Source organism: Schistocerca piceifrons, chromosome 5 (genome assembly GCF_021461385.2).
Source record: "Schistocerca piceifrons isolate TAMUIC-IGC-003096 chromosome 5, iqSchPice1.1, whole genome shotgun sequence".
Classification (NCBI taxonomy): domain Eukaryota; kingdom Metazoa; phylum Arthropoda; class Insecta; order Orthoptera; family Acrididae; genus Schistocerca; species Schistocerca piceifrons.
The window spans coordinates 677,686,263-677,712,848 of NC_060142.1; the positions used below are offsets into that span (position 1 = coordinate 677,686,263).

Consider the following 26,586-nt stretch of genomic DNA (forward strand, 5'->3'; position numbering starts at 1 on the left):
TTTGCTGGGATGAGTAATGGGGCTGGGAGGTATAGGAGGGTAGGAATGATGGATAAGTGCTGCCTGTGGGAATGTGCAGGGGTGTGATGGGGACAGGATAGAGGACTCAGAAGTAGAGAAGGACAAAGGACAATACAGGTGCATTGGCAGAACACAAGGAATGTGTACGTCTGGAATGGGGAGACGGAAGGGGATAGACAAGTGGATGACAGGGACTAGCAAAGTTTGAGGCCAGAAGGAAGAATCCAGATAGCACAAGCTTTGAAGCAGTAGTTAAACTGAAGTCCATCATGTTGAGCACCGTCTTTTCTAGGCCACAGTTTGGCAGTGGCCACTCATGTGGACAGACGGCTTGTTAGTTGTCATTTCCATGTAGAATGTGGCAAAGTGAATGTAGCTAAGTAGATAGTTCACTTGGCTGATTTCACAAGTGGTCCTGTATTGAATGTGGTAGAACATGCCTGTGAAAGGATTGGAGAAGGTGGTAGTGGGAGCATGTATGGACAGCTTTTGCATCTAGGAATGTGAGATCTGAGGCAAGGGGTTAAGAGCATGGGTGGAGTAGGGATGGACAAGAATGTTGTGCAGATTCGGTATGTGCTGGAATACCACTGCATCAAGGGTGAGGAGGGTATTTCTAATTTCAGGACATGATGAGAGGAGCGGAGTGGAGAAACTAAATCACATTCTCCACCCAGGTTTCGACTATCTGTCTTTGTGCTCTGAAATTAGGACTATCCTCCCTGCTATCATCCACATCCCTCCCACAGTGGTATCTGCTTCCCATACAACCTACGCGACATTCTTATCTGTCCCTGTTCCATTGCTGCTGCAGCCACTGGGTCATATCCCTGCAATAGTCACAGATGAAAGACCTGTCCCATACACCCTCCCATTACCACCTGCTCCAGTCTTGTCACAAGCATCTCTTACCACATCAAAGGTGTAAAAGCAGCTAAGTAATCTACCAACTCAGCTGAGGCCACTGTGGTGTAGTCTACATGGGACTCATAGCTAACAAGCTGTCTGCCAGTATGAGTCAAGCTGTCAAACTATGGCCAACAGGCAGATGGCCCACTCACTTGCTGAACATGCTCCCCAACACAATGCATTCATCTCAGCTCCAACAACTACTGCAAGGCAGTGCCAGCTGGGTTCCCCCCACAAATACTAGCTTTTCTGAACAGCACAGACAGGAACTCTGTCTGCAGCATATTTTTCATTCCCCTCAGCATTCACTAGTCCCTGTCCTCCACCTGACTACCCTCTTCCCTGCCTCCACTCCATCCCTACAAATGCCAGTGCACCTTCATAGTCCTTTCCCCTTCTCTGCTTCTCTCCTATCGCCTTTCTCTCCCTCCCCCAGAACAGCCCACCAATGCTGCATCTAGCAGTCCACCATCTTGCCCCACCATGTCCCTCCATGCTCCCACAGGCAGCACAAGCACCTTCCCTCATCCCCTATTGTGCTACTATCTTGCCCCACTATTTCCCTCCATGCCCCCACAGGCAGTACAACCATCTTCCCTCATCCCCTATTGTGCTATACCTCATGACCCATGGGTCCTCTAGTACCCCCACTACTCAACTCAGCAGTGATAAATGCTCACCTCAGACACAATCACAGTCAGACCTTAGTGCCCAGAAATAACAGTGTGAGTGTGAGTGAATTCTGCTTTTGTGGAATGCACAAGGCAAGTTTTGTTATCTATGCTTGTTGAAGGAATTATTCTGATAGTTGAACGAAATCTAGTCGCCTTTCTCCCACTCAATGCCTTCTCTATGTGGTTAGTAGTTATCTATTCTTTCATATTGTTGTTATTCCATCTTGGGTTTTCCACAGTTTGATTATTCCACAATTACTTTTATTCTCACCTTTATTAGCACATGCCATCCAGTTGACCTCACGAACATCTGCCACTTCACGACCAATTAAATACGTAAAGACTCGAACTGGTATCTGAACCTCACCATCAGGCTGTTTGTGCCAGTTATACATTTCAAATATGTCCTTGTAGTTGTAAGGTGCACCATCTGTTATTAGCATTATCGCCTGATTGCAATGGGCTCCTGATGTGCTCTCACGATACTGTAATACCAATTGGTGATTATTTCCTCCATAGAAGACATTAAGTATATGAGATGAGTAATACTGGAAAGTAGTACAGCGAAAAAATCAGCTGTAAATATTATGCAGCTGCATACTTTAAGAAATCAAAAACATTCATCATTTTTTTTACATTATTAGCAAAAAGCGCGTGCGTACACACACACACACACACACACACACACACACACACACACACACACACACACACACACGTTTGTTTAGGCACAATTCAATTCTGATTGTTTACTTGCCTCAAAACTAGCTATATCTAAATGCAATTAACCAAAAATTTTCTTGAGATATGGTTCCACAACCACACTGAAGATATTAATGTCCAGTTTTGACTATAAAAATCATTATTTTAATTTCAGCGCTTTTTATAATTACATCCTCTTCAGAGGAATTGTAGGACTGCACGTAAGGACTGCACATACTGCCTTCCTTAACGTAATTTCTAATGTTTATGGGGTGCTCTGTGTTAAGCTGATGCTGCGAAACAGGATTGAATGTGAGAGAAAGTGCTCCGTGAACTCTTCCATGCCAAGAGCAAACACATGATGTTACAATAATTGTGCAACTGTTTGACATTACTAATAATTGTTTTTGTATAACTTTTTTGTCATTAAGTTGTGGTAGATGGAAAGAAAATGTTTAACAAAATTTCAAGAAGATGAAGTAACAATTTTTTTATGTTCTTAAAAGTTTTATGTGTTTTCATGGTTAGCAGGGAATTAGGATAGAAAGGTCAAATTTGGTATAAACACGTAATATTACATACAGAAAACTTTCAATAGGTCTGCTGATCTCTGGATACAATTTGAAAGGAGAAAATTCAGTAAATATTTGTGATGTGCAGATTTTAGTAGGATCTATGTAGATTAACTAAGTTTAAATTATGACTAAGAAATTACCAATGTGGTGTGGCTTTTCACTATTGTAACTTAATCATTTTGGCTACAATTCACAACTGAAGGCATCTTTTGTTCACAGCACACAGACCTTCACACTATGTCCTTAAAAAAATTGTTAGCTATATCTTGCTACTCTCAGGAAAAGATCCTCTTCCAGTAAATGTATCTGATCACTGAAAAGTCTCAAAAGAAAATACAAGAATTAATTATAATGATCAGTAAGAGTACGATTAACACAGGCAGCTGCGGGCATGAGCTGTAAACAGTACGGTGTTTGCAACATTGTCTCTATGCATGTTGCCTCATATATGTTAGAGCTTTGCTGAATTTTTTGTGAGTACGAGACTTTGGAACTACGTTGTAACAGTCATGTGAGTCAAACGAATTTTTTTATTAGCCTTCTTCTTTAAGCCATCAATATTAAAATACTGTGTGGCAAGTGGAGTGACTTGAGTGTGATGAAATGAATCAGACCATTTTAGCAGATTGATGAACTCCACTTAGGGCAAGCAGCTTTAATGACTGAACTTTACCAACAGCAACTACCAGGCAACTTTTCTGTTTATGTTCACGAGATCCAATGAACACATGTCAGGAATGAACATTTTTATATTCCTAATTTAAAAATAATTAGTGAGGACTTAGTCATAGTAAATGTAAAAGAATCAATTCAAGTATATAATCACATTGTTTCATAAAAGTGTTGAAAGCATTAAGTAAGCAACACTATTTCACTTTCTAGTAGTAACTTGTATTACAGAGCTGCTGCAACAGATAAGTTACAGTTTTCAAGCCCAACACCTGAAAGGAGCCTAAAATGTGAAGCCATATGAGGACACTGCATTTTCCAATATTCTTCAGGTTTCACTTGCACCTGTATGTGTAAAGTGGAAAGCAATTGTAACTGTTGAAATTGGAGGACCAGATAGTGGTGAACAAAATCAAGCAGAAGAAATAGACCATTAAAAATTCTGTGAAGTAGCAGTTTCCCTGAACAAAAATTATTAAACTTTTCCAAAACCAATATCGCATCCCTGCAGAATGATGTATGAGTAACTTAAATTTATAGTTATGTAAGTATGAGTGGCTAATTCTAAAATGAACACCCATGAAAGAGAACACAATGTCCATTGTCCAACCCGCCAGCTGTTCAGTGAATCATACAGTTCATTTTTTGCAATGTATTCTTTTAAATAAATGCTATAACTTCACTTAACAAAAATTTTATTAAAAATGTCACAGTATTTAAATACTTACAGATTGCAGTAACTCAAAAGCATGCATCAGGACTGCAGAGAAATTTGCAATCTTGTCAGTGTGTAATTCCTCCATACCACGTTTCAGTTCCCTGATGTTGTGTAAAGTTGCCTGAAATAGCATTAAAGAAGCAATCAGATGAATTTTTGAAATATACTTTTATAAAAAAAATTCTTACTTTAAGAAATCTGACCCTCCTCCTACACACACACACACACACACACACACACACACACACACACACACACAGGCCAACGACTTTCAACTACCAATTACTACTACAACAAGAGGAATTTGGCTGGGTATAAAACAGTATACAGCACAGGAGAAGTAGTGAAGAACGTAGAAGAACAGGAAGAGCAAAGCAAAGGAATAAGAGAAGGAAAAGCATCTGACTACATACCACACCAACACTTATAAATCAAAAGGGTATCAGACAAATTTCTGACTGTGTTAAGGATATGTTTGTACGGAGGATATATTATACTGTAGGGAGAGTCACTGATATATACAGAACAAACTATCCATTATTTGGCCTCAGTGTGGCACAGAAATGAGTGAGATATTCAGCTATATAAATCTTTGACCATCTACCTAGTGATGTGAAAAATTTAATGGATGACAAAATTAACTTCTAACACAAACTGAAATTCTATCTGTTCGACAACTTCTTCAAATCCACAGAATAATTTGTGAATATACACAATGATCCACAAGAATATTATGACTACAGACCCACTATTGATATAAACCCATCCAGCAATAGCAGAATCACCTGGAAAGCAATGCTCTTAGTCAGACACACATGTGGTGCAGGTAGTATCAATGAGTGTACTGTCCGTGTATAGAAGGGGGAAGGTGTGCAATCTATCTCAGTTGGACCAAAGGTAGATTCGGATGGCCTGGAGGCATTTCAGAAACAGCACAACTTGGGTGTTTGAGGAGTGCTGTGGTGAATCTCTTCACCATGTAGCGAAACCAAGGTGAAAACATATTCAAACAGTGTGGGGTTGGCCGGCCACCCCTCATTACAGATGTCGAACATCATACACTGGGTAAACGGGTAAAACAGAACAGGCAGCAAATTGAGGTGGAACTGACATCAAACTTTAACGCTGGGCAGAGTACATATGTTTCTGAACACACACTGCTGACGAATGGACTCTGAAGCCAACGACCCACGCATGTGCCAATCTTAACACTAGGACATCGGTGCAGTGGCAGAGCATTGCATGGTCTAATGAATCCCAATACCTTCTTCATCATGCATCATGCAAATCCATTGGCTTCCAGGGGAACAGCTCCCTCACATCTGTACTGCGGGATGGAGCCCCATTATGCTCTGGGGAACATTCATGTGGGCATCCATGGGTCCAATGGAGCTCATGCAAGCCACCATCACAGCCAAGGAATATTGCACACTGATTGTAGACCACATACATTCCTTCATGATGATCATGTTTCCCGAAGGAAGTGGCACTTTTCAACAAGATGATTTGACATGTCACAAGGACAGGAGTGTGATGGAGTGGTTCAAGGAACACAGTTACACATTCCAATTGATGTGCTGGGCCCCCAACTCATCAGATCGGAACCCTGTGAAGGTCTGCCTTCTTTATTCCTTCATTTGTTGTCCTCATTGTTGACATACTGCATTGCTACACTGGCTGAAAAATGGGTTGTGCAAGTAAAACACTGACTACTTTAAATGATGTAGCCAACAGGTGCACATTTGAGTTTCACAGTACTTTACTTTCACTGTTCATAATCCCCCAATAATGTTGTTGTAGTTATGGTCTTCAGTCCAGTGACTGGTTTGATGCAGCTCTCCATGCTACTCTATCCTGTGCAAGCTACTGCACCCTACATTCTTTTGAATCTGCTTAGTGTATTCATCTCTTGGTCTCCCTCTATGATTTTTACCCTCCATGCTTCCCTCCAACACTGAACTGGTGATCACATGATGCTTCAGAACGTGTCCTACCAAAGGACCACATCTTCTAGTCAAGTTGTGCCACAAATTCCACTTCTCCTCAATTCTATTCAGTACCTCCTCATTAGTTGCATGATCTACCCATCTAATATTCAACATTCTTCTGTAGCACCACATTCCGAAAGCTTCTGTTCTCTTCTTGTCAAAACTATTTATCGTCCATGTTTCACATCCATACAAGGCTACACTCCATACACATACTTTCAGAAAAGACTTCCTGACACTTAAATCTACACACAATGTCAACAAATTACTCTCTTTCAGAAACGCTTTTTTCGCCATTGCTAGTCTGCATTTTATATCCTCTCTACTTCGACAATCATCAGTTATTTTGCTTCCCAAATAGCAGAACTCATCTACTATTTTAAGTGTCTCATTTCCTAATGTAATTCCCTCAGCATCACCTGATTTAATTAGACTAAATTCCATTATCCCCATTTTGCTTTTGTTGGTGTTATTTTATACCCTCCTTTCAAGACACTGTCCATTCCGTTCAACTGCCAGGCCTTTGTAGTCTCTGACAGAATTACCATTTCATTGGCAAACATCAAAGTTTTTATTTCTTCTCTATGGATTTTAATCCATACTACAAAATTTCTTTTTTTTCCTTCACTGCTTGCTCAATATACAGATTGAATAACATCGGGGATAGGCTACAACCCTGTCTCACTCCCTTCCCAACCACTGCTTCCCTTTCATGCCCCTCAACTCTTTATAACTGCCACCTGGTTTCTGTACAAATTGTAAATAGCCTTTCACTCGCTGTATTTGACCCCTGGCACCTTCAGAATTTCAAAGTGAGTATTCCAGTCAGCATTGTCAAAAGCTTTCTCTAGGTCTACAAATGATAGAAATGTAGGTTTGTCTTTCCTTAACCTATCTTCTAAGGTAAGTCACAGAGTCAGTATTGCCTCACCAGTTTCAACATTTCTACGGAATTTGAACTGATCTTCCCAAAGGTTGACTTCTGCCAGTTTTTCCATTTGTCTGTAAAGAATTCGTGTTGGTATTTTGCAGCCATGACTTATTAAACTGATAGTTTGGTAATTTTCACACCTGTCAACACATGCTTTCCATGGGATTGGAATTACTATATTCTTCTTGAAGTCTGAGGGTATTTCGCCTGTCTCATTCATCTTGCTCACCAGATGGTAGAGTTTTATCATAGCTGTCTCTCCCAAGGCTATCAATAGTTCTAATGGGATATTGTCTACTCCCAGGGCCTTGTTTCAACTTAGGTCTTTCAGTGCTCTGCCAAATTCTTCATGCAGTATCATATCTCCCATTTCATCTTCACTTACATCCTCTTCCATTTCCATAATATTGCTCTCAAGTTCACCACCCTTTTACAGACCTTCTATATACTCCTTCCATCTTTCTGCTTTCCCTTCTTTGCTTAGAACTGTTTTCCATCTGAGCTCTTGATATTCATACAAGTGGTTATCTTTTCTCCAAAAGTCTCTTTGATTTTCCTGTAGGTAGTATCTATCTTACCCCTGGTGATATGTGCCTCTACATCCTTACATTTGTCCTCTAACCATCCCTGCTTAGCCATTTTGCACTTCCTGTCGATTTCATTTTTGAGACATTTGTATTCCTTTTTGCATGCTTCATTTACTGCATTTTTATATTTTCTCCTTTCGTCAATTAAATTCAATATCTATTCTGTTACCCAAGGATTTCTACTAGCCCTTGGCTTTTTACCTAATTGATCCTCTGCTTCCTTCACTATTTCATCTCTCAATGCTACCCACTCTTCTTCTACTGTATTTCTTTTCCCTGTTCTTGTCAATCATTCCCAAATGCTCTCTCTGAAACTCTCTACAACCTCTGGTTCTTTCAGTTTATCCAGGTCCCATCTCCTTAAATTCCCACCTCTTTGCAGTCTCTTTAAGTTTTAATCTACAGTTCATAACCAATAGATTGTGGTCAGAGTCTACACCTGCTCCTGGAAATGTCTTACAATTTAAAACCTGGTTCCTAAACCTCTGTCTTACCATTATATAATCTATTTGAAACCTTCTGATGCCTCCAGGTCTCTTCCACATATACAGCCTTATTTCATTATACTTAAAGTGTTAGCTATGAACAAGTTATGCTCTGTGCAGAATTCTACCAGCCAGCTTCCTTTCTCATTCCTTATCCCCATTCCATATTTACCTACTGCTTTTCCTTCTCTTCCTTTTCTTATTATCGAATTCCAGTCCCCCATGACTATTATATTTTTGTCTCCCTTCACAACCTGAATAATTTCTTTTATCACATCAAACATTTCTTCTATCTCTTCATCATCTGCAGAGCTAGATAGCATATAAAGTTGTACCAGTGTGGCAGGTGTGGGCTTTGTGTTTATCTTGGCTACATTAATGCGTTCACTATGCTGTTCATAGTAGCTGACCCATGCTCCTATTTTTTAATTCATTATTAAACCTACTCCTTAATTACCCCTATTTGATTTATAACCCTGTATTCACCTGGCCAGAAGTCTTGTTCCTCCTGCCACCGAACTTCACTAATTCCCACTATATCCAACTTTAACCTATCCATTTCCCTTTTTAAATTTTCGAACATACCTGCCCGATTAAGGGATCTGATATTCCACACTCTGATCTGTAGAATGCCAGTTTTCTTTGTCCTGATAATGACATCCTCCTGAGTAGTCCCCACCCCACGAACCATGGACCTTGCCATTGGTGGGTAGGCTTCTGTGCCTCAGTGATAGAGTTAGCCATACCGTAGGTGCAACCACAATGGAGGGGTATCTGATGAGAGGCCAGACAAATGTGTGGTTCCTGAAGAGGGCAGCAGCCTTTTCAGTAGTTGCTGGGGCAACAGTCTGGATGATTGACTGATCTGGCCTTGTAACATTAACCAAAGCAGCCTTGGTATGCTGATACTGCGAGTGGCTGAAAGCAAGGGGGAACTACAGCCGTAATTTTTCCCAAGGGCATGCACCTTTACTGATGGTGTCCTCTTGAGTAAAATATTTTGGAGGTAAATTGAATTCTAAGGAGGCAGATGACAAAACAAGAGGGGAAGTAAAAATATCCCAGCATGCTTCATCACAACCCAATCGAACACATCTGGAATGTGATTGAATGGGACATCAGAATTCATTATCCCTTCACAAAATTTACAGGAATTAAGTGACTTGGGTGTACAGCTGTGGTGACAACTCCCTTCCACAACCTGCTTCCATGTCACAACTTCCATGCCCAAGGTGGACATACCAGCTATCAGGTAGGTGGTCATAATGCTATGGATGATCCAAACCAGTTATCTCACTAGCATTCTAATACCAAACAAGGCTTCAAAAGAGCTAAACTAATCAGTATCATTGTTAGTGCCTTCATTGCTTTATTATTATTATTTCTTTCTTTTCTCAGACGTTATGTCTGGTCAAAAATGGAAAGTGACGCGGACCTTGATCAAGCGTGACTTCCTTTTAACTGTACGGTATATGTTATATTGCATTTAGGAACTTTCGGGTAATTGAACATGTATCAATAATTACGGGTTTCTGTAGTTGTATATATAAGTTTGGATGTAGCTGTATTGCATTGATGTACTGGTGGATATTGTGTGGTAAGACTCCTATAGTTAATAATATAATTGGTATAATGTCAACTTTATCCTGATGCCACATGTCCTTGACTTCCTCAGCCAGTTGGATGTTTTTTTCAATTGTTTCGCCTGTTTTCTTTTGTATATTTGTTGTATTGGGTATGGATATTTCGATTAGTTGTGTTAATTTCTTCTTTATATTAGTGAGTATGATGTCAGGTTTGTTATGTGGTGTTGTTTTATCTGTTATAATGGTTCTGTTCCAACATAATTTGTATTCATCATTCTCCAGTACACTTTGTGGTGCATACTTGTAGGTGGGAACATGTTGTTTTATAAGTTTATGTTGTAAGGCAAGCTGTTGATGTATTATTTTTGCTACATTGTCATGTCTTCTGGGGTATTCTGTATTTGCTAGTATTGTACACCCAATTGTGATGTGATCTACTGTTTCTATTTGTTGTTTGCAAAGTCTGCATTTATCTGTTGTAGTATTGGGATCTTTAATAATATGCTTGCTGTAATATCTGGTGTTTATTGTTTGATCCTGTATTGCAATCATGAATCCTTCCATCTCACTGTATATATTGCCTTTTCTTAGACACGCGTTGGATGCGTCTTGATCGATGTGTGACTGTGTTAGATGACACGGGTGTTTGCCATGTAGTGTTTTCTTTTTCCTATTTACTTTCCTCGTATCTGTTGATGTTATGTGATCTAAAGGGTTGTAGAAGTGGTTAGAAATTGCAGTGGTGTAGCCGATGTATTTATATGAGTGATTGCTTTGTGTATTTTGCTAGTTTCTGCTCGTTCTAGAAAGAATTTTCTTAAATTGTCTACCTGTCCATAATGTAGGTCTTTTATGTCGATAAATCCCCTTCCTCCTGCCTTTCTGCTTAATATGAATCTTTCAGTTGCTGAATGTATGTGATGTATTCTATATTTGCGGCATTGTGATCATGTAAGTGTATTGAGTGCTTCTAGGTCTGTGTTACTCCATTTCACTACTCCAAATGAGTAGGTCAATATTGGTATAGCATAAGTATTTATAGCTTTCGTCTTGTTTCTTGCTGTCAATTCTGTTTTCAGTATTTTTGTTAGTCCTTGTCTATATTTTTCTTTTAGTTCTTCTTTAATATTTGTATTATCTATTCCTATTTTTTGTCTGTATCCTAGATATTTATAGGCATCTGTTTTTTCCATCGCTTCTATGCAGTCGCTGTGGTTATCCAATATGTAATCTTCCTGTTTAGTGTCTTTTCCCTTGACTATGCTATTTTTCTTACATTTGTCTGTTCCAAAAGCCATATTTATATCATTGCTGAATACTTCTGTTATCTTTAGTAATTGATTGAGTTGTTGATTTGTTGCTGCCAGTAGTTTTAGATCATCCATGTATAGCAAATGTGTGATTTTGTGTGGGTATGTTCCAGTAATATTGTAACCATAATTTGTATTATTTAGCATGTTGGATAGTGGGTTCAGAGCAAGACAGAACCAGAAAGGACTTAATGAATCTCCTTGGTATGTTCCACGCTTAATCTGTATTGGCTGAGATGTGATATTATTTGAATTTGTTTGGATATTAAGTGTGGTTTTCCAATTTTTCATTACTATGTTTAGGAACTGTATCAATTTAGGATCTACTTTGTTGTTGTTGTTGTGGTCTTCAGTCCTGGGACTGGTTTGATGCAGCTCTCCATGCTACTCTATCCTGTGCAAGCTTTTTCATCTCCCAGTACCTACTGCAGCCTACATCCTTCTGAATCTGCTTAGTGTATTCATCTCTTGGTCTCCCTCTACGATTTTTACCCTCCACGCTGCCCTCCAATACTAAATTGGTGATCCCTTGATGCCTCAGAACATGTCCTACCAACCTATCCCTTCTTCTGGTCAAGTTGTGCCACAAACTTCTCTTCTCCCCAATCCTATTCAATACTTCCTCATTAGTTATGTGATCTACCCATCTAATCTTCAGCATTCTTCTGTAGCACCACATTTCGAAAGCTTCTATTCTCTTCTTGTCTAAACTATTTATCGTCCATGTTTCACTTCCATACATGGCTACACTCCATGCGAATACTTTCAGAAATGACTTCCTGACACTTAAATCAATACTGGATGTTAACAAATTTCTCTTCTTCAGAAACGCTTTCCTTGCCATTGCCAGCCTACATTTTATATCCTCTCTACTTCGACCATCATCAGTTATTTTGCTCCCCAAATAGCAAAACTCCTTTACTACTTTAAGTGCCTCATTTCCTAATCTAATTCCCTCAGCATCACCTGACTTAATTAGACTACATTCCATTATCCTTGTTTTGCTTTTGTTGATGTTCATCTTATATTCTCCTTTCAAGACACTGTCCATTCCATTCAACTGCTCTTCCAAGTCCTTTGCTGTCTCTGACAGAATTACAATGTCATCGGCGAACCTCAAAGTTTTTATTTCTTCTCCATGAATTTTAATACCTACTCCGAATTTTTCTTTTGTTTCCTTTACTGCTTGCTCAATATACAGATTGAACAACATCGGGGAGAGGCTACAACCCTGTCTTACTCCCTTCCCAACCACTGCTTCCCTTTCATGTCCCTCGACTCTTATAACTGCCATCTGGTTTCTGTACAAATTGTAAATAGCCTTTCGCTCCCTGTATTTTACCCCTGCCACCTTCAGAATTTGAAAGAGAGTATTCCAGTCAACATTGTCAAAAGCTTTCTCGAAGTCTACAAATGCTAGAAACATAGGTTTGCCTTTCCTTAATCTTTCTTCTAAGATAAGTCGTAAGGTCAGTATTGCCTCACGTGTTCCAGTGTTTCTACGGAATCCAAACTGATCTTCCCCGAGGTTGGCTTCTACTAGTTTTTCCATTCGTCTGTAAAGAATTCGTGTTAGTATTTTGCAGCTGTGACTTATTAAGCTGATAGTTCGGTAATTTTCACATCTGTCAACACCTACTTTCTTTGGGATTGGAATTATTATATTCTTCTTGAAGTCTGAGGGTATTTCGCCTGTTTCATACATCTTGCTCACCAGATGGTAGAGTTTTGTCAGGACTGGCTCTCCCACGGCCGTCAGTAGTTCCAATGGAATATTGTCTACTCCGGAGGCCTTGTTTCGACTCAGGTCTTTCAGTGCTCTGTCAAACTCTTCACGCAGTATCATATCTCCCATTTCATCTTCATCTACATCCTCTTCCATTTCCACAATATTGTCCTCAAGTATATCGCCCTTGTATAGACCCTCTATATACTCCTTCCACCTTTCTGCTTTCCCTTCTTTGCTTAGAACTGGGTTTCCATCTGAGCTCTTGATATTCATACAAGTCGTTCTCTTATCTCCAAAGGTCTCTTTAATTTTCCTGTAGGCGGTATCTATCTTACCCCTAGTGAGATAGGCCTCTACATCCTTACATCTGTCCTCTAGCCATCCCTGCTTAGCCATTTTGCACTTCCTGTCGGTCTCATTTTTGAGACGTTTGTATTCCTTTTTGCCTGTTTCACTTACTGCATTTTTATATTTTCTCCTTTCATCAATTAAATTCAATATTTCTTCTGTTACCCAAGGATTTCTACTAGTCCTCGTCTTTTTACCTACTTGATCCTCTGCTGCCTTCACTACTTCATCCCTCAAAGCTACCCATTCTTCTTCTACTGTATTTATTTCCCCCATTCCTGTCAATTGCTCCCTTATGCTCTCCCTGAATCTCTGTACAACCTCTGGTTCTTTTAGTTTATCCAGGTCCCATCTCCTTAAATTCCCACCTTTTTGCAGTTTCTTCAGTTTTAATCTACAGGTCATAACCAATAGATTGTGGTCAGAGTCCACATCTGCCCCTGGAAATGTCTTACAATTTAAAACCTGGTTCCTAAATCTCTGTCTTACCATTATATAATCTATCTGATACCTTTTAGTATCTCCAGGGTTCTTCCATGTATACAACCTTCTTTCATGATTCTTAAACCAAGTGTTAGTTATGATTATGTTGTGCTCTGTGCAAAATTCGACCAGGCGGCTTCCTCTTTCATTTCTGTCCCCCAATCCATATTCACCTACTATGTTTCCTTCTCTCCCTTTTCCTACACTCGAATTCCAGTCACCCATGACTATTAAATTTTCGTCTCCCTTCACTATCTGAATAATTTCTTTTATTTCATCATACATTTCTTCAATTTCTTTGTCATCTGCAGAGCTAGTTGGCATATAAACTTGTACTACTGTAGTAGGCGTGGGCTTCGTATCTATCTTGGCCACAATAATGCGTTCACTATGCTGTTTGTAGTAGCTTACCCGCATTCCTATTTTCCTATTCATTATTAAACCTACTCCTGCATTACCCCTATTTGATTTTGTGTTTATAACCCTGTAGTCGCCTGACCAGAAGTCTTGTTCCTCCTGCCACCGAACTTCACTAATTCCCACTATATCTAACTTCAACCTATCCATTTCCCTTTTTACATTTTCTAACCTACCTGCCCGATTAAGGGATCTGACATTCCACGCTCCGATCCGTAGAACGCCAGTTTTCTTTCTCCTGATAACGACATCCTCTTGAGTAGTCCCCGCTCGGAGATCCGAATGGGGGACTATTTTACCTCCGGAATATTTTACCCAAGAGGACGCCATCATCATGTAATCATACAGTAAAGCTGCATGCCCTCGGGAAAAATTACGGCTGTAGTTTCCCCTTGCTTTCAGCCGTTCGCAGTACCAGCACAGCAAGGCCGTTTTGGTTATTGTTACAAGGCCAGATCAGTCAATCATCCAGACTGTTGCCCTTGCAACTACTGAAAAGGCTGCTGCCCCTCTTCAGGAAGCACACGTTTGTCTGGCCTCTCAACAGATACCCCTCCGTTGTGGTTGCACCTACGGTACGGCTATCTGTATCGCTGAGGCACACAAGCCTCCCCACCAACGGCAAGGTCCATGGTTCATGGGGGGGGATCTACCTTGTATATTTCCAATATTTGTAGTAACCATGAGTGGGGTACACTATCAAAAGCTTTTTGGTAATCAATGTATGCGTAGTGTAGCGACCTTTGTTTAGTTTTAGCTTGATATGTCACCTCTGCATCTATTATCAGTTGCTCTTTACATCCTCGTGCTCCTCTGCAACAGCCTTTTTGTTCTTCATTTATAATTTTGTTCTGTGTTGTACGTGTCATCATTTCTGTGTAATGACTGAAGTTAATATTTTGTATATTGTTGGTAGGCACGTTATGGGGCGATATTTAGCTGGGTTTGCTGTGTCTCCTTGATCTTTAGGTTTCAGATAAGTTATTCCATGTGTAAGTGTATCAGGGAATGTGTATGGGTCTGCAATGTAACTGTTAAATAATTTAGTTCGATGTGAATGTGTTGAGGTGAACTTCTTTAGCCAGAAATTTGCTATTTTATCTTTTACAGGGGGCTTTCCAATTGTGAGTAGAATTTTTGCTTGGGTGACTTCATGTTGCAAAATTATCACTTCAGGCATTTGTGGTATCATCTTGTATGAGTCTGTTTCTGCTTGTATCCACCGTGCATGCCTGTTATGTTGTACCGGGTTTGACCATATGTTGCTCCAGAAGTGTTCCATGTCTGTTATGTTTGGTGGACTGTCTATTTTAATGTGTGTGTTATCTATTGTCTGGTAAAATTTCATTTGGTTTGTGTTGAATGTTTGGTTTTGTTTCCTTCTATTTTCACTTTTTTTGTATCTTCTAAGTCGTTTGGCCAATGCTTGTAATTTCTACTTCTTTTCATCTAATTGCTCTATCGCTTCTTGTTGTGTGATTTTACCTAACCTTTTTCGTTTCTTTTTTTCTGACATTTCATTTCTTATAAATTGTGTTAGCTGTCCGATGTCTTTTCTCAGTTTTTCTATTCTGATCTGTAGCCTGTGTTGCCATGCTGGTTTTGTGGGTTTCTTCTGTGTGCTGGTTGGTTCTGATCTCTGCCTAGTGTGTATATTTAGTGTAGTGAGTGCTCCTATATAAACCAGTAGTTGTAACTCTTCCATAGTTGTTGTCATTTATTTTGTTGTGTATGATTGTGTTGATAGTTTTTATTGTTGTTTTGACTTGTGGGTTATTTGGCGGTCTATGCAAGAATGGTCTAATGTCTGTATTTGTGTCTTTGTATTCTATATATGTCAGCTGAAATTTTTCTTCTATATCTAACATGTGTGTTACTTCGAGTTCTATTTGTGCTTGTTCTGGTGGCTGTCTTAAGATTTCGTTTTCCTCTGATTGTTTAATTGATGCGTGTTGTTCTTTGTTTGTTTGCTCTGGGATGTTTGAGTCCATTACTGTATTTTCTTCTTCTTCTGATTGCACTTTATTTTGTTCCAGTATTTGTTGTACTTGTTGTTTGATGTTTTCTAATGCTGACTGGGGTTTCCTGTTATTTTTATTACAAGGATTTGATCAGCTAGTCATTGTTCTGTTAAAAATTTTAATTGTGATCTGTATCCAGTTGTGTTGGTTCCTAGGTTTTTTGCTTGGTAATAACAGAGCATGAGGTGTCGATTAACTTCATCTGACCATCTCATCCTCTGTCTTTGTTTTCCTTCTAGGGTGGTTGCAGGAAGCATATCCTGCAAAACACCTCTATTTGGATTTAAATCATTTTCCAGTTGGCTTGCAGTGTTGTTACCATTGTGTGCGGGCATAGGTTTCAAACGTTGTCCCAGACCATGACGGCGCTTGTCCCAGGCTTCTTTAGTTCTGTCCTGAACCAGCTAATCACACTAAAAGGGGGGTTAGCCCTATTAGTGGTTTGTTCTTTTCGTCGCCTTTTATGACTGGCAGAACATACCGGAGGCCTATTCTTTTCCCAGGCCTCCATGGTGCTTATTATTATTATTATTATTATTATTACTATTATTATTATTACTATTACAATTACAAATTATAACCTTTTATCCCCCCCCCCCCCCATGAACCATGGACCTTGCCGTTGGTGGGGAGGCTTGCATGCCTCATGCCTCAGCGATACCGATAGCCGTACCGTAGGTACAACCACAATGGAGGGGTATCTGTTGAGAGGCCAGACAAACGTGTGGTTCCTGAAGAGGGGCAGCAGCCTTTTCAGTAGTTGCAGGGGCAACAGTCTGGATGATTGACTGATCTGGCCTTGTAACAATAACCAAAACAGCCTTGCTGTGCTGGTACTGCAAACGGCTGAAAGCAAGGGGAAACTACGGCCGTAATTTTTCCCGAGGGCATGCAGCTTTACTGTATGATTAAATGATGATGGCGTCCTCTTGGGTAAAATATTCCGGAGGTAAAATAGTCCCCCATTCGAATCCCCGGGCGGGGGACTACTCAAGAGGATGTCGTTATCAGGAGAAAGAAAACTGGCGTTCTACGGATCGGAGCTTGGAATGTCAGATCCCTTAATCGGGCAGGTAGGTTAGAAAATTTAAAAAGGGAAATGGATAGGTTAAAGTTAGATATAGTGGGAATTAGTGAAGTTCGGTGGCAGGAGGAACAAGACTTCTGGTCAGGTGACTACAGGGTTATAAACACAAAATCAAATAGGGGTAACGCAGGAGTAGGTTTAATAATGAATAGGAAAATAGGAATGCGGGTAAGCTACTACAAACAGCATAGTGAACGCATTATTGTGGCGAAGATAGATAAAAAGCCCACACCTACTACAGCAGTACAAGTTTATATGCCAACTAGCTCTGCAGATGATGAAGAAATTGAAGAAATGTATGATGAAATAAAAGAAATTATTCAGATAGTGAAGGGAGACGAAAATTTAATAGTCATGGGTGACTGGAATTCGAGTGTAGGAAAAGGGAGACAAGGAAACGCAGTAGGTGAATATGGATTGGGGCTAAGAAATGAAAGAGGAAGCCGCCTGGTAGAATTATGCACAGAGCACAACTTAATCATAGCTAACACTTGGTTTAAGAATCATGAAAGAAGGTTGTATACATGGAAGAACCCTGAAGATACTAAGAGGTATCAGATAGATTATATAATGGTAAGACAGAGATTTAGGAACCAGGTTTTGAATTGTAAGACATTTCCAGGGACAGATGTGGACTCTGACCACAATCTATTGGTTATGAACTGTAGATTAAAACTGAAGAAACTGCAAAAAGATGGGAATTTAAGGAGATGGGACCTGGATAAACGGAAAGAACCAGAGGTTGTACAGAGTTTCAGGGAGGGCATAAGGGAACAATTGACAGGAATGGGGGGAAGAAATACAGTAGAAGAAGAATGGTTAGCTTTGAGGGATGAAGTAGTGAAGGCAGCAGAGGATCAAGTAGGTAAAAAGATGAGGGCTAGTAGAAATCCTTGGGTAACAGAAGAAATATTGAATTAATTGATAAAAGGAGAAAATATAAAAATGCAGTAAATGAAGCAGGCAAAAAGGAATACAAACATCTCAAAAACTAGATCGACATGAAGTGCAAAATGGCTAAGCAGGGATGGCTAGAGGACAAATGTAAGGATGTAGAGGCTTATCTCACTAGAGGTAAGATAGATACTGCCTACAGGAAAATTAAAGAGACCTTTGGAGAGAAGAGAACGACTTGTATGAATATCAAGAGCTCAGATGGAAACCCAGTTCTAAGCAAAGAAGGAAAAGCAGAAAGGTGGAAGGAGTATATAGAGGATCTATACAAGGGCGACGTACTTGAGGACAATATTATGGAAATGGAAGAGGATGTAGATGAAGATGAAATGGGAGATACGATGCTGCGTGAAGAGTTTGACAGAACACTGAAAGACCTGAGTCGAAACTAGGCCCCCGGAGTAGACAACATTCCATTGGAACTACTGACAACCTTGGGAGAGCCAGTCCTGACAAAACTCTACCATCTGGTGAGCAAGATGTATGAAACAGGCGAAATAAAGTCAAACTTCAAGAAGAATATAATAATTCCAATCCCAAAGAAAGCAGGTGTTGACAGATGTGAAAATTACCGAACCATCAGTTTAATAAGTCACAGCTGCAAAATACTAATGCAAATTCTTTACAGACGAATGGAAAAACTGATAGAAGCCGACCTCGGGGAAGATCAGTTTGGATTCCGTAGAAATACTGGAACACATGAGGCAATACTGACCTTACGACGTATCTTAGAAGAAAGATTAAGGAAAGGCAAACCTATGTTTCTAGCATTAGTAGACTTAGAGAAAGCTTTTGAAAATGTTGACTGGAATACTCTCTTTCAAATTCTAAAGGTGGCAGGGGTAAAATACAGGGAGCGAAAGGCTATTTACAATTTGTACAGAAACCAGACGGCAGTTATAAGAGTCGAGGGGCATGAAAGGGAAGCTGTGGTTGGGAAGGGAGTAAGACAGGGTTGTAGCCTCTCCCCGATGTTATTCAATCTGTATATTGAGCAAGCAGTAAAGGAAACAACTACATTCATGCTCAGACTGACTGACATTCACCAGGTTGTCCATATGACATAATAGCCTACGCCATTACTCACTTGTAGAACATTTCTACTCTATACACTCATATAGTTTTAATATTGGAATATACCGTAATGTGAGATTTATTTGTTCAGTTTCTCTGTAGATATTACAACATGCTTGTATTTTGTACTGATATAGTCAATGTCACATATATTTGTACAGCACTCTTTGAACAGCTATGAATTCTCAGGGTGAAGTTGTGAGCACTATCTGTACAACATTAAGTTATCTGGCAATGGCCTAAGAAGCCAAAAGCTGGTTCATAAGAAATTAATAAATATTATTGTGGAATGTCAAAACATTGTATTCAAGTTATTCACTGTCCATCTGCCCCCCCCCCCCCCCCCCCTCCCCTTCTTTCTCTGTTCTTTCTTGTATGTATGTGAAACAAATGCCATTCATCCCCTTCTTTGTCTCCATCTACAAATTTTATCCTCCATTATCTAACTGATCATTCCTTCATGTCTGAGGGTATGACCTATCAAATGATACCCTTTTTTAGCCAAGTTTTCTCATCAATTCAGTTCCATACCTCCTCATTAGTTATTTCAAAAGCTTCAATTCTCTTCGTGAACTGTGTATCATCATGTTTGACTTCTGTAAAACACTACATTTAGGATTAATACCTTCAGAAAATACTTTTGAACACTAAAATTTGTGTTATCTACAAACAAATCACTCATTTCCAGAAACATTTTCTTACTATTTCCAAATTGGATTTTATATCATGTCTACCTCTGTCATAACCAGTTACTGTACTGTCCAAAGGGCGAAACCCATCTACCACTTTCAGTTTTTCACTCTCTCAACATTTAATCTGACTACAATCTGTTATACTTGTTTTAACTTTGTTAACATTTATCTTATCAACCCTCTTCAAGATACTATTTATACCATTCAACCAATCTTCTTCTAAATCCTTAGCTGCCTCTGACAAAATTACAAGGTCATTGGCAAAACTCAAAGTCTTTATATCTTTATATCTGAACAACATCAGGAACATCAGGGATAGGCTAGCTCTGTCTCACTCCCTTCTCAACTACAACTTCCCTCTCATGTGCTTCAGCTACTATACTGCAGTCTGGTTCCTGGAGAAGTTGTAAATAACACTTTTGCTTCCTATATTTTATCCCTGCTACCTTCAGAATTTCAGAGAGTGTATTACTGCCTTTCTTCTCTAAATCTCTACAGATGCTATAAATGCCTGTTTGTCTTTATTCAATCAGTATTCTACAATAAGTCATAGGGTCAGTGTTGCCTCATGTGTTCTTACATTTCTCGCAAACCAAACTGATCTTCCCCAAGGTCTTCTATCAGTTTTTCTCCTCTTCTCTAAATAATTTTTGTCAGTATATTGCATTTGTGATACATTACAATGACAATTCGGTAATATTCACATATTTCAGTGCCGGACACCTTTGGAACTTGAATTATTGCATTATTCATGAAGTCTGAGGGTATTTTGACTGTCTAATGTCTTGCATACCAGATGTAACAGTTTTCACATGGCTGCCTCTCCCAAGAACCTCAGTAATTAACAGGAAATGTCTTCCACTCCAGAGGCCTTGTTTTCACTTAGGTTAAACAGCGCTGCTTCTCTTTCCATAATATTATCCTTAGCTCTGTGTCCTTTACATTGACACTCTACATATTCCTTCCACTTTCCAGCTCTTCTTCCTTTATTTAATACTGGTTTGCCATCCCATCTCTTGATATTTATAAAGCTGCTTCTCTTTTCACTAAACATCTCTCTCATTTTCCTATGGGTGGCACCCATATATCCTCTAGTTATGCATGCTTCTACAGTCTTGCATATGGCCTCTAACATTTTTAGGCATCTATATTCCCCTTCTCCTGATTCATTTACTGTATTTTTATATTTTCCTCATTTTCAGTTTATTTCAATACAGGGTGTCACCACTACAAGGTGTATAATAAAGTACAAAAGACAACTAAAAATAGAAGAAAGCTTTACATGGTCAGCAAACTACACTGAAGCACCAAAAAAACTGATATAGGCTTGCTGAGCCACAAAAGGCACAATAAAAAGATTCACGCAATCATAGCTTTCGGCCATTAAGGCCTTTGTCAGCACAGTAGTGTGCATTGACGCACCTCCCTGTCAGGAGTCATGGCATTGCTGAGCATAGAATCAGCATAGGAATCATGATTATCATGGGTAACAATCTGGCATTTGCAAATGATGCTACTGAGTCTAGCTGCCCAAGCTCGGTAGGACTGGTGCAACAGTAGAACTCTACACATGCTCCAATGATATGCGCGTGTTTACAGTGATAATTTGACAACTAGACATTTTGTCAGGTTCCTGGCATGGGACTAATTGGTGCTACAAATGGTAGATCTGAGGAAAAATCCAAGACTGGAACAAAGCCCTAAACATGTTTGCACCAGTGACATCAAAGGCAAGAAAGTGTTGCAGTAGTCACTTCTCATAAGCCTTCCAGTATTCCACTGCATCATAGTAAGGAAGAAAGGGTGACGGGAACATCCGACAGCGTGGGAGCCTCAGTAGCCAATGTGGCCGACAAGTTCGTGACAGCAATGATATGAACCCACTGCTGCTCAAGGAAAGATTCAAGCACTGCCTCCTCAGCCAGAAGAACTGAGGAAACAACCTATAGACTGAACACATGGAAGTGAAGACCACACTTGTTGCCAGTTGTGTTGTAATGTATGATACAAACAACAGTATTGCCACAAAGAACCAAAGTTCATTCTTGATCCACATACAAGTGAACAACAGTTGAGAACATAGATACAAACATAGAAACAATCCAGGTACTCATACAAGCAGTTGCTGACCATAAGCAAAAACCCAATATGGGAGGCTGCATGGCACTTATAAAGACGAGAACTCTAGTAGACACTGCGGTGGGTGCCATGTCATGTGCGCAAATCACGAGACCCACCGCAAGTGACCTCTGGTGGCTGGCCCATACAGATGCCATTGGCGGATTATTCAGAGTGTAGAGAGCCATGGCCTTGCACAGTGTCACATTTCTAAGTGTTACATACAGTGCTTGAAGGTCTCTTGGGCATGCAGCCGGGTTGACTGGTCATTGTAGAACGAATTTTTGACGGCGTAACATGCCATCATCATCAAGTTACTCTTGTTGACTAACGTACTAGGGCGGCGGGTGGTGTGGTGTATATACCTGTTGCCTCTCCCCTCCACTGACTACACGTATGGGCCGAGGGATGTGCAGGCCACAGTGGTGGGGGTAGCTTGCGCTGACGAGATGACTGATGGGCGTCAGTACGCATGCCACCTTCGGCGGGTGTGGTGACCCGTTTCCGCTGCTCCTGCAGAACTTTTATTGCTGGATTCCATGCTTGGCTGAGTTGAAATCTGTTGTCCTTGTTAATAAGGTTCTCTTGCAGACGGATTTCAATTGCTTCCTTGTATACACAGTCCCAAAAGTGGGATGTGTTGTGCAGGACTTCTGTGTTCTCGTATTTCATACGATGATTTGTCTCGAGACAATGTTCTGCGATTGCAGATTTTGTAGGCTGTTGGAGATCGGTGTGCCATTTGTGTTCAGTACACCTATCCTCGATCGTGCAAATGGTTTGCCCCACATATGCTTTCCCACACTCGCACGGTATGAAATAGTCTCCAGATTTCCGGAGTCCTAAATTGTCCTTCACTGTCCCTACATGGGACTTGATCTTTGGCGGCGGGCGGTAGACGCATTTGATGTTATGACGTCCTAAAATCCTGCCTATTTTTCCAGATACGTTGCCCGTGTATGGTATGTAGGCTGTCGCTTTTGGTGGATCATGATCAGGTGTCTGCAGTGGTATGGTCTTCTGCTTGAAGGCACATCAAATTTGGCGGTACCTATAGCCATTCTTCTGGAACACATGCTTGAGGTGGTCAAGTTCTGATTTTAAGCTTTCTTCGTCGGAGATCAAACGAGCTCTGTGAACCAATGTAATTAGTAATCGTTCCCTTTGTTACGGATGATGACAGCTGGAGGCGTGAAGGTACAGATCCGTGTGGGTTGTCTTCCGGTAGACGCTGTGTCCCAGTGTTCCATCAGGTTTTTTACGAGAACATCAAAGAATGGTAGCTGCCAGTTTTTCTCCACGTCCATGGTGAACTGAATTTGGGGGTGGATAGAGTTCAGATGTTTTAAGAACAGTTGGAGCTTCTCTTCCCCGTGTGGCCAAATGACAAACTTGACTGCAGTATTGAGTCCATTGGTTAGCAAATGTGAGCACCACATCAAACACTCGGCTCAGTTTGTGGAACATATGGGGAAAGTCAAGTTGGCCAGCTCAGATCTTATGGTCAGTTTCAATGTTGTATCGCTTTTTACGAGAGTTCCACTCAAAGATTCGATGGATCTTATTGAGAAGAAATTTGGGCCCACATTCACGAAAGTATTTAACTTTGTGCTCACATCAACATATTTTCTTTTTGACGGACATTACTACGAACAGACAGATGGTGTACCTATGGATAGCCCTGTGTCACCTGTGGTGGCCAACATGTACATGGAAGAATTTGAGGAGAAAGCGTTAGAATCAGCACCACTAAAACCAACAGTCTTCTACAGATATGTTGACGACACTTTCGTCATTTGACCTCATGGGAAAGATAAGCTCCAACTGTTCTTACAACATCTGAACTCTATCCACCCCCAAATTCAGTTCACCGTGGAGGTGGAGAAAAACGGGCAGCTACCATTCTTTGATGTTCTCGTAAAAAGCCTGATGGAACACTGGGACACAGCGTCTACTGGAAGACAACCCACACGGATCTGTACCTTCACGCCTCCAGCTGTCATCACCCGTTACAAAGGGAACGAGTACTAAATACATTGGTTCACAGAGCTCGTGTGATCTCCGACGAAGAAAGCTTAAAACCAGAACTAGACCACCTCAAGGATGTGTTCCAGAAGAACAGCTATAGTGACCACCAAATTCAACGCGCGTTCAAGCAGAAGACCACACCACAGCAGACACCTGATGATGATCCACAGAAAGCGACAGCCTACAAACCATACGCGGGCAACGTATCTGGAAAAATAGGCAGGATTCTAGGACGTCATAACATCAAATGTTTCTACCACCCGCCGCCAAAGATCAAGTCCCTTGTAGGGACAGTGAAGGACAATTTAGGACTCCAGAAATCTGGAGTTTATTTCATACCGTGCGAGTGTGGGAAAGCACATGTGGGGCAAACCATTCGCACGATTGAGGAAAGGTGTACTGAACACAAACGGCACACCGATCTCCAACAGCCTACAAAATCTGCAATCGCAGAACATTGCCTCGAGACAAATCATCATATGAAATACAAGAACACTGAAGTCCTGCACAACACATCCCGCGTTTGGGACTGTGTATACAAGAAAGCAATTGAAATTCGGCTGCACGAGAACCTTATTAACAAGGACAATGGATTTCAACTCAGCAAAGTGTGGAATCCAGCAATAAAAGTTCTGCAGGAGCAGCGGAAACGGGGCACCCACTGAAGGCAGCATGTGTACCGACGCCCATCAGTCATCTCATCACCGCAAGCTACCCCCACCACCACGGCCTGCTCATCTCTCGGTCCATACGTGCAGTCAGTGGTGGGGAGAGGCGACAGGTATATATACCACACCATCCACCGGCCTAGGACATCAGTCAGCAGGAGTCAGATGATGATGGCATGTTACGCCGTCAAAAATTCATTCTACAACGTCCAGTCAACTTGGCTGCATGCCCGAGAGACCTTCAAGCATCTCATTCGCCTGGAAAATCTACGAACACACATTATGTACAGTGTTATGGCACAAATAAATCCTTCAACTTCACAAAATATTACTTCTGCACAACAAATTCAGTCATCACACAATACAAGCAGCCTGTTTATATCGGTGTTCTTTGCTGAACGCGTTCTCATGGAAAATACAACATTAGATGATCAAAGTGGCCATTCGGTGACCCCACAAGAGGTGGAGAGAAGGCAGAGTGAGACTAGCTGTTCCCTATCATGATCCAAACAAACCCAGTAATCTTTCAGTTTCAATGGCAGACAGCAGTAATAGCAATGAAAGTATCCTCATCTTCAGTTCATTTACATGAGGAAATTTATTTATTCTGGTATTACTCCAATGAAGCAACTGGAAGAAAATATTTAAGTCTTTCTTCTACAATTCTCAGATGAGTTACTTAACTGTGTATCAAAGTGCCACACTAGGTGTATGGGAAGTGATGATGTATTTGAAAAAAGCGTGAATTTCAACACATGAGCTGAGAAACTTCAAACCAAAATTAGAAGTTTGGCATCAATTTTGGAGACAACTACAGATACATTCTGGGAGATTGTCAGATGCTCATAAGCTAAAATAAATAGATTTTGTTTAAAACATTGATGACATTTTTGACACAACACATGCTAATGCCTTAAAGGCAAGATGGTGGTGAGTGAGCGGCACTCTTGGAGGTGTTATGAAGAAGTTAGGCTGTTCTATATATTCAAAATAATTGTGTGTAATGCCAGGCACCCAAGAATGTTGGAGTCGAGCTGCCACTGGGATTTGCAGCCACATCACCTAGCACTGCTGACACAACTGCACTCCTCAAGACTAAGGTTAGTGCTGCATTACAAGCACAGGGCACACTGAGGCTTGTTGTCCAGAACATCACTGATTCTGTCACTGCAGCAGTGACAGATCATACATAGCAAACTCTGGAGATGAGTGCACATGAGATCCTTGCTCTCAACAAATCATTAAAAAGAAACTGAGGCTAGGGCATGACTACTCACTAAACTTTAACAACATCAGACATACAGAATTCCAGAGAATAGCACGGAGAGTACAGAAGAATGAGTGATGAATCATGTCTACAAGAATCTAAGCCTTCGGGTGACACTGTCTCAAAATTGCCTCAAAACTGAATGACATTTTTTATCATTCAGCATCCAGTGTTAAATAAACACTAACTCCAATGCTTTTATATCACAATTATGGAATGAATGAATGTTTTCCTTCCATAACAGAATGTGACAAATCCAGTAAAACAAACTCATGGATAACTCAAGGCATCAACACTGCTAACATCAGAAAGAGGAAACAGTGCACAGAAGCAAAAAACATCCATGATGCTGAGTTTCTAATGTATGTAAACAAATGCAAAAGAATATTTGACAGATTCATTAAACAGGAAAAACAAATAGCAAACAGTAAATTCGTGTCAAAAGTCTTAAGCAATTCAAAAGACTGAAGAAGATGCTGAGGAATCTACTCATTTTAAAGCTAAATTAGACACTGGTGAAGAAATTGTTACAACTCTAGACATAT

General features: G+C 40.4%; 1 protein-coding gene across 3 annotated transcripts in view; it reads right to left on the reverse strand.

Moving 5' to 3' along the window:
* The window catches only part of LOC124798185 (voltage-dependent calcium channel subunit alpha-2/delta-3), a 792,806-nt gene that overhangs the window by 430,532 nt on the left and 335,688 nt on the right, over nt 1-26,586 (reverse strand). For all 3 annotated transcript variants that reach the window (XM_047261474.1, XM_047261473.1, XM_047261472.1), the window contains exons 7-8: nt 4,279-4,389; nt 1,876-2,089 (exon numbers count right to left, since the gene is read on the reverse strand). In XM_047261474.1, the coding sequence (XP_047117430.1) occupies nt 1,876-2,089; nt 4,279-4,389 (325 nt within the window). The remainder of the gene's footprint in view (nt 1-1,875; nt 2,090-4,278; nt 4,390-26,586) is intronic.